This window comes from Nicotiana tomentosiformis, chromosome 11, assembly GCF_000390325.3.
Source record: "Nicotiana tomentosiformis chromosome 11, ASM39032v3, whole genome shotgun sequence".
Lineage (NCBI taxonomy): Eukaryota > Viridiplantae > Streptophyta > Magnoliopsida > Solanales > Solanaceae > Nicotiana > Nicotiana tomentosiformis.
This window is the reverse complement of record NC_090822.1, coordinates 105,595,300-105,604,401: the sequence shown is the minus strand read 5'-3', so window position 1 is coordinate 105,604,401 and position 9,102 is coordinate 105,595,300. Positions and strand designations below refer to the sequence as shown.

General features: G+C 41.5%; 2 protein-coding genes across 2 annotated transcripts; both read right to left on the bottom strand.

The window, feature by feature from the left end:
• Nucleotides 1–892: 892 nt before the first annotated feature.
• LOC138901973 (secreted RxLR effector protein 78-like) lies at nt 893–1,246 on the bottom strand. Its single transcript, XM_070189775.1, has one exon. The coding sequence runs from the start codon at nt 1,244–1,246 to the stop codon at nt 893–895; it is 354 nt and encodes a 117-aa protein (XP_070045876.1).
• Nucleotides 1,247–7,863: 6,617 nt separating this feature from the next.
• LOC138901972 (uncharacterized) lies at nt 7,864–8,863 on the bottom strand. The gene is made up of 2 exons (XM_070189774.1): nt 8,774–8,863; nt 7,864–8,577 (listed from the first exon to the last, which is right to left on the bottom strand). The coding sequence occupies exons 1-2, from the start codon at nt 8,861–8,863 to the stop codon at nt 7,864–7,866; spliced, it is 804 nt and encodes a 267-aa protein (XP_070045875.1).
• Between the last annotated feature and the right edge of the window lie 239 nt (nt 8,864–9,102).

Below are 9,102 nucleotides of genomic sequence, written 5' to 3'. Positions count from 1 at the left end.
TAATAAGGACACAACAAGAGCCACTAGCATCCTAAGACAAAACACTATCTAACTAGCCTCCTACAACTTAACCTGCAACCCTAATGAAGTAGTATGGACATCACAGGAGCTATTAGAAGCCTAAGACAAAGCACTATCACACTAGCCTCCTACCTCCTCACCTACAACCTTAATGCTCTACCTCCACAACTTCATATCAAGGGCCATGTCCTCGAAAATCTGAAGCCACGCCATGTCCTGCCTGATCACATCTCCCCAATACTTCTAAGGCCGCCCTCTACCTTTTCTCATGCCCGTCAAGGCCAGCTGTTCACACCTCCTCACTGGGGCATCCAAGCTTCTCCTCCGTACGTGCCCGAACCATCTAAGCCTAGCTTCCCGCATCTTATTTTCAATGGAAGCCACACCCACCTTCACCCGGATATGTTCATTACTAATCCTTTCTAGCCTAATGTGCCCGCACATCCATCTCAACATCCTCATTTCTGCCACTTTCATCTTTTGGATATGAGAATTCTTGACTGGCCAACATTCTACACCATTTAACATGGTCGATCTAACAACCTCTCTGTAGAACTTACCTTTAAGTTTTGTAGGAACCTTCCTGTCACACAAGACGCCAGCCTCCAGCCTCCATTTCATCCCCATCCCTTTGGATAACCGACCCCGGGTACCTGAAGCTCCCTTTATTGGGGATGACTTGAGAGGCAAGCTTCACGTCCATGTCCGCTTCTCCCAATATGCTACTGAACTTGTACTTCACGTATTCTGTCTTAGTCCTGCTCAACTGGAAACCTTTAGACTCTAGGGTCTGTCTCCAAACCGCCAATATCTCGTTAACACCGCCTTGCGTCTCATCGATCAGAACTATATCATCGGCTAATAACATACACTATGGCACATCCCATTGAATATGGTGTGTCAGTGCGTCTATCGCCAGAGCAAATAAGAACGGGCTAAGCACAGATCCTTGGTGTAACCGCATAAAAATAGGAAAATTCTCTGAGTCACCCCCCAAAGTCCTAACACGAGTCTTAGCTCCATCATACATGTCCTTAATCACTCGAATATAATCAACCGGAACACCTTTCACCTTCAGACATCTCCAAAGAATTTCCCTAGGGACCTTGTCATATGATTTTTCTATATCAATAAACACCATGTGCAAATCCTTCATCCTATCCCTATACAGTTCAACCAACCTCCTAATAAGATGGATAGCATCCGTAATAGAACGACCAGTCATGAACCCAAACTATTTATCGGATATCAACATCGACCTCCTCACTCTCGCTTCCACTACTCTCTCCCAAACTTTCATGGTGTGAATTAGTAACTTGATACCCCTATAGCTGTTACAATTCTAGATATCGCCTTTATTTTTGTATAGTGGTATCATCGTACTCCACCTCCATTCTTCATGCATCTTCTTCGTCTTGAAAATAATATTAAACAGCCCGGTTAGCCACTCCAATCGTGCTCTACCCACAAACCTCAAAAATTCTACCAAAATTTCGTCTGGCCTAGTCGCTCCGATCCTACTCATCTTATGGCAAATTTGAAGAATGCAAGTTATGTTTTATGAAATTGAAATTGAGTAATTAATTTAAGTTTCAGAAAAGTTAATTAGATATTAATTAAATAGGTCAATTTTTTATTTTAAAAAAAAAAAGCAAAATAGGGGGAGCAAATATAATTGTTTATCCATAAAATAGTACAGTTGAATTTGTTGTATGGTTTATAGACAAGCGAATTGATTTGATCCCAAAAAGATAAATAAATTAAATAAAAATAGAAGACGTAGCGTTGAAATCTAGATAAATAGCGGATAGTTTGGATCTGGGAGCAGGGCTTCCGAAGGCAGCAATAAGAACAATGTTAGACAGAAAATAAAGTATTATTTAGCTTGAGAATAATGTGTAGCATACGTTTATCATAGATTTTGTATGTTACAATGGTTGTTGAAGCCACTATTTATAACTATACCTAGGGAACAAGATCCTAGGATCAAACCCTCTTAAATGACAATAAAAGGGGCCATTGATGAATATGTAACGGCAGGTCATGAATACCAAAATTCTATGCAACGACTGCATATTCAATACACAGGAATATTCTTCATTAAATGTCATCGTATAACAAACATTTGTTTGCCTTCGTTAATGCGTTTCCTTCGGGATCTACCCGATACCAATCGACGTTGTTGTCCTCAGTCTTAGTTTCCTCTCACTTCATCTTCCGCCCGCTCCAGTTCCACGTGTTATGTAATTATTCGAGCATTTAATATAAACCGATTTTACCCTATACAGATAGTCCCCTACTTTCCGGTGGCACATCTTTGTGTCACTGGGAAGTTGGTGAAGAATTCTTTCTTGGCGGAAAATTTTCTGAACCTTTCTGAAATGTTTCTGACGCTTGATAAAATGCACATATCCTCGCATTTAATACTCCGAAAATGTTTTATTCCACATTAATAATATTTTTACCGGTTCTCGAGGTAATTATGGCCATAATATTAGCCGCCTATATCTTTACTTATACGTCGCATTCTTTCCGTTTCACTTCTAACAACTTCATAAACCTTCTTAAGTTCTTTGCACTTAACACCCTCTTGCTTTCATCTCTCTTTGTTCTTCAAAAACTCTATCATCTTCTTCTCATTATAGCTTCTTATACTAATTCTTTTAAGAACTCTAATCTTGTCTTCGGTGTAGGCCCGAAGATGCGCAAAGATAAAGAGGTTGATGTTGATGCTGATCCTCCCATGGTGAGCACCATCATCCCTTAATATCTGAACACTGCCAAAAACTTCAAAGAGAAGTTCCCCACTTCAAACCCTTGAACTTGAGCTTTTGGTAAATATTCTTCTTCTATTCGCCCTTCCAGTATTCCTACTATGAAGGAGGACTATGACTGCCATTGCCCTAAACATCATTGTTCCTGACCTGGTGTAGCGAGTAAACTTCACTAAGAAGGGCTTCACGTAAGTTTACACACACCCCTTCACTTTGGGTCCTTTTCTTTGAGCGGGGACTTGACCCCGTAATTTTAGAATTGTGCCACCGGTACTAGGTCTGTTTGGTCTCAGGTAGGCCCGAGGTTGTTGAAGGAGGTTTTCACCCTGACAGGTGCCCTCGGGTCTGCTTCCGGTGCATGTCCTTCTTCTCGGAGTCCTCAGCCCAAGAACAAGCAACCTAAAAGGCGGTGTTCTTCCTCGACCGAGGGTAAAAATAAGAAAGTGAAGAAAGCCACGCCCAAGCCAGTTGTAGACACTGTGGTTATTGACGATGATGGGGAAGCCAGGGATGAATGTGCTTCTTTACTAAGGAGACAATGATCTTCATAAGCTCAACATAATGCTCAATCTGGAAAGCTTGAAACCCCAACCGAGGGCGAGCTCTTTGAAGAAATAGATTTGGTGGAGAATGTTGATTCTTCCTTTCTGGTCCCAGTTGTTACTTTCGGTCCTATGAGGCCGAATACTGGGTCTCTTCTACCTTCGGTTGGTAGGAAACAAACAAATAGCACTGCCCCTACCGTAGCTGCTTCTTAACTTTCAACACCATCAACTTCATCTCCCTCCACACCAGCTATACCTTCATCACCAGCAACTGCTACATCCCCCCTCCTCCGACCGGAGATGCCCGAGAGGAAGATGTCCCTCCTCCCCAGTCCCTTGACCATGGGAGTTTGGGGCATAACTATTCACCCCTTTCTGCAGATCCCCAAAGGAGGAGGAGGAGCCTCTCTGTCTCAGTCTCAAAGAAGTGCCATCTGCTGTCCAGGGCGGTGGAGCTCGCCAATTACCTGAAGCTGCTCCCTTCAGAAAAAGATAAGAAGAAAATACACTCTCTTTTGGGGGGAGGGGGGGGGAGGGTGTATGATAAATAGCTCCATGCACAATGTAGCAGCGGTATTGTACTTGTTCTTTTTACTGCTTGTTTCTCTTCATCTATTACAATAGGGTTTTTGACATTGATACTTTTTTTATAGGCCAACTTTCTCGCTTTCGAGGGCCTTCAGAGATTGATCCTTGAAAAAGAAGGAATTATATCAGAATGAGATTAGGGTTATCGACATTGGGTTATTAGGTAAATATATCAGGTATAACCGATAGCCCGAACCTATAAAATGTTATTGGGTTATCAATATCGGATTATTGGGTAAATAGTGCGATAGCGGTTTAATGTTATTTGACTATTAGATTTTCAGTTCGGGTCTCGGTTTGCCCAATTTTTTTAACAGTTTAACTGATAGCCCAATAAACTTTAACAAAATTAAACTTTTACCCACTAAGTATATAAAGCCAGCTTATGGCTTCATTCTCTCATTCTCTCAATATCTCTCGGCAGTTACTCTTCATCTTCAGACCTTAATCCTTAGAGTAAGTTTTAAACTTTTCTAAATTTCGCATCTTAATTCTTCAATTAAGATTTTTAGTTCTAAACTTTAAAAGAATCAATTGTTCAGATTTTTAATTTTTCTATTTGTTTCTTTTGTTGCACTCATTCTTTAGTATCTATAAGATTAAGATTTTATTATTTTCATGTGAATTATGCTTGCCCGCAGAGAGATAGTTAGTAAGATTAGATTGTTGAATGTTTTATTCCTTACTTTTACTAACTTATAATTTTGAAAATTTAGATCATTCATTAGGATTTCCAAATGCAAAGAAAGTTTTCTTTTTCTAAAGTTGAAATTTAATCCCTCTTTTCTTAAGAGCAAAAATCCAGCTCCTTCCTCATAATAGTATGATCACGATTTCTACAATAAAATATGAAATTTTTGGATATTTTTTACTGTTATCAGTTAAACCAATAACCAAACCAATAAGAATCGATAACCGACTATCCGACATCCGATATCTTATCGATGTGCTTATCGGTTTAGCATATTTAAAAATCGATAACTGATATGCTGAACTGATACCATTCACAACCGAACCGAACCGACCGATGTCCACCCCTAAACAAGATCAACTGTTGGTCAAGAGGAACCAAATCGCTACCCGCCTCTCGATTTTAGAAGCGAAGGCTGTTGAAGCGGCCGAGCATGAGGCCCAATTGCAACAGAGTGAGTAGGATGTGATGTATCACAACCAAGAAGCCACTCAGCTACATGCACAACCTCAAGATGCAAAGGCTAAGTGGGCTGAATCTCAGGATGTTGCTCTTGCTGCTACCGAGCGCGAGTCTGCCTCCATCGAATGAGCAAATAATTTGGAGGCAACTTTGATATCCAAATCTGAAGAGGCTGATGTTGTAGAGGAGAAGTGTGCCCGGATGGAAGATAGGTATAAGAAGATCATGGAACAAAATAAGGTTCACATATCCACAATCCGTGATCTTGACCTTAGCCTCAACGCCATGAGATCAGAGCGGGATGGCCTTTTGACCGAGATTGATAGGCTTAAAGAAAAACTTCACCACCAAGGGGATTCCCTATTAGTGAAAAAACACATTATATGTACCACATGAGAAGAAAAACCTTGGAAGATCCCAAAGCGGGCATTATTGATATTGATGATGAGATCGCCAAGGCCCGAACGCTGGAGTTAACAGCTCGAGAACGTCTCCCGGTTCAGCCTGATAAAACCGACTCTTCTAGCACCAGTTCTAAATTCTCATGAACCGAGGAGGAACTTCAAGAGAATAACGATGAAGGCCAAGATACTGCACCGGCGAAAGATTCGCCTACTTCTCCTGGGGGCGAAAATGCTTCTCTTCCCCCCAGTTCCGGTGGCGACGTAGTTTAGCCTTTTTGCTTTCTTTTCCTTTGTTGTTTTCCTTTTGTACTTTTGTATTTATGCCACTTGGCATGTTTGATAAATAAAAGTACTTTTTGTTTAAGCATTGTGCAAACTTTATTCTTTTTGCGTCAAATTAGGCAAGGCTTCAGGTGTATATTCCACCGATAGCATTTGGGTTCCGACATAAACTCTTCCGGAACTAACCCCTTACTGTGAGGGTTTCAAAAGAGAGGGCCCTCTTTTGTTTACGGTGCTCTTGAAGAGGACGTGTCCTGTTCATTCTGGCACTAGCATTTTGAAGTTCTTAGTTAACTTTCAAATGATAAAATCAATTCATCGTTTGGACAAGAAATAAGATAAAAATAAAAGGACTTCATTTTATTCTTTCTATATACAAACATACATGAGCATTCATTTTCTTAAAGAAAAGAAATTGTCAATACATGTGGCTACTTTGTACAATCTTTTTCTATGGGGCTAGCTGTGCAGTCCCCGGTTCCGATGAGACATTATTGTTTATGGGTCTCGTAGTCCCAGTTTTTGTGACAATCACGTTGTTGTATTCCCATACTATTCCCCCAGTGTTCGAATGCGAAGAATGCGAACTGGAACACTAGAAGTCTTGATCCTTGGAGGAAAAACATAGTGAATGGTTGGATAATCTTTGCTTCGATCTCAAGCTTCGTTTCCCGTTAGGAACTTTTCTATTGAGTCAAAGATGATCTAACCATCCCCTAGCAGCTTGTTGTTTCAGTGCCTTTTCATTTAAAGGTCTTAACTTTGTTGATGATGCTTATTTCGTATAAATCTTTTCGTTACTGCCTTGTTAAAAACCTTTCCAGAAAAATTCAGTTGGGACAAAAAGTGGGCGGAGGGAAAAAGAGTGCAGCACATACTTTCAGTATAAGCAAGATCCATCAGTAGTAAGATCTTTTGAGGTGATTCACGTTCCAGTTGCTTGGCAATTTGACTCCATCTTGGTTCTCTAGTTTGTATGATCCTTTTCCGGTGACAGCTGAAACCCAATAGGGGCCTTCTCAAGTCGGACCTAGCTTCCCCATGTAGAGCTCCCGTGTGTTCTGAGTCACTGTCCTCAAAACCAAATCTCCCACTTTAAAGTAGCATATATTGGCCCTTCGTTTATAGTATCTTTCTATTCTTTGTTTCTGGGCCACCATCCGTATGTGAGTCAAGTCCCTGCGTTTGTCAAGCAGCTGCAATTTGACCAGCAATGCTTCATTATTTGCTTCTTCATTCGCCCAAAAGTACCGCAACATCGGTTTTCCTACTTCCAAAGGGATTAGATCTTATGTGTTGTATACTGGAGAGAAAGGCGTCTCTCCCGTGCTTGACTTGGTCATCGTCCGGTATGCCCACAAAACACTCGGTAACTCTTCGGTCCACTTGCCTTTGGATGCTTGCAACTTCTTTTTGAAGTTTTGAATAATCACCTTATTGGTTGATTCCACCTGCCAATTTGCGCTCGGATGGTATGGCGAAGATGTGATTCTGACATCCTATTTGTGACCTTAGAACCTATGAACTGTGGCCCCTTGTCGTAGGCAATCTTCTTCGGTATTCCAAATCAGCAAATTATGTTTTTCGAAACAGGAAATCACTATTTCGCGCTCACCAATCCTTTGGCAGGGACCTGCCTCAACCCATTTAGTAAAATAGTCGGTTAAAATTAATTGAAATCTTACCTTCCCGGGACCCGGCGACAGCGGTCCAACTATATTCATTCCCCATTTCATAAATGTCCATGGGGGCAATACCGAATGCAAGATTTCTACCGGTTGGTGTACCAACTATGTGTGGTGCTGACACTTGTCGCATTACTGAACGAATGCCTTCGGATCTTGCTCCATCCGGGGCTAGTAAGATTCAACCCTAACTAATTTTAGGACCAACAAATTCCTTTATAAATCTCTCTCATGACGTAATATACCTTCGAGGCTCCAAAACATCGAGCCAACAGGCCTTGGAATGACCTTCTATATAGCTGCCCCCTAGAAGCTATGGCGAGCTACTTTGGTGCTAAGTGCTCATGATGCCTTCAGGTCTTCGGGCCACTTGATGTGCTGAAGGTAATCGATGATCTCATTCCTCCAGTTCTAGACTAGGTTTGTCGTATTTACTTTACAATAGTCGTCCGCATCCAGTACTGAATGTATGATCTGTACGACAGTACCAGAATCTGATCCATTCATCTCTATGGACGACCCTAAGTTGGCTAATGCATCTGCTTCTACATTTTCCTCTCCCGGGATGTGGGTGATCGACCACTCTCTGAACCGTGTGAGCAAAGTTTGAGCTTTAATCACATACTGCTGCATGCGTTCCTTCTTTGTGTCAAAGATCCCATAAACTTGGTTTACCACCAGCTGCGAATCACATTTGATTTCTATGACCTTGGAGTCAAGTCCCCGGGCCAATTCGTGCCCTGCAATCAATGCTTCATACTCAACTTCATTGTTAGTCAAAGGAATAGTTTTTATGGCCTGCCTTAAGGTTTCTCTCGTAGGCGTGATTAGGACCACCTCGAGTCCAGACCCTTTCACATTGGAAGCTCCATTCGTGAACAGGGTACAAATTCCTGATGTCATTTCTGACACCATCACCACTTCTTTTGTGGCCAAAGGCAGTAGCCCAAGAGTAAAATTGGCCACGAAGACGGCCAAAACTTGTGATTTGATCGCAGTCCTGGGCTTATAATCAATATCAGGTTCACTAATTTCAACTGCCCATTTGGCCTGTGTACCTAACAACTCAGGTTTGTAAAGGGCATTCCGCAGGGGAAAGTTTGTCACCACAGCTATAGGGTGACACTGAAAATAAGAACTAAGCTTTCAAGAGGCAACAAAGAGAGATAAGGCCAATTTTTTGAGGTATGGATAATGAGTTTTTTCTACCGAAATATTTTTGCTAACATAATATATAGGAGATTGAGTACCTTTGTCCTCCCGGACTAGAACGACACTTAGCGCTACCTCCGAGACCGCTAAGTATATTAGCAATAGATACCGTTTCAGGTATTTTTAGGTTTGTTGGCATTCTGGATTCCATTCGAAGTTGTTCTTCTTCTTCTTCAAAAATGAGAAGAAGTGATGACATTTTTCTAAAGATCGAGAAATGAACCTGGTTAGGGCGGCTAGTCTTTCGGTTAGCCTTTGGACTTCTTTCACGCTTTTCAGCTCATCTGGGATGTCCTCGATGGCTTTAATATTTTTGGGATTGACTTCGATCCCCCTTTGTGACACTAGGAAACCCAAAATTATACCAGAGCTAACTCCAAACACACATTTGTCGGGGTTGAGCTTCATGTTGTGCTTCCTTAAGATGTCGAATGTTTC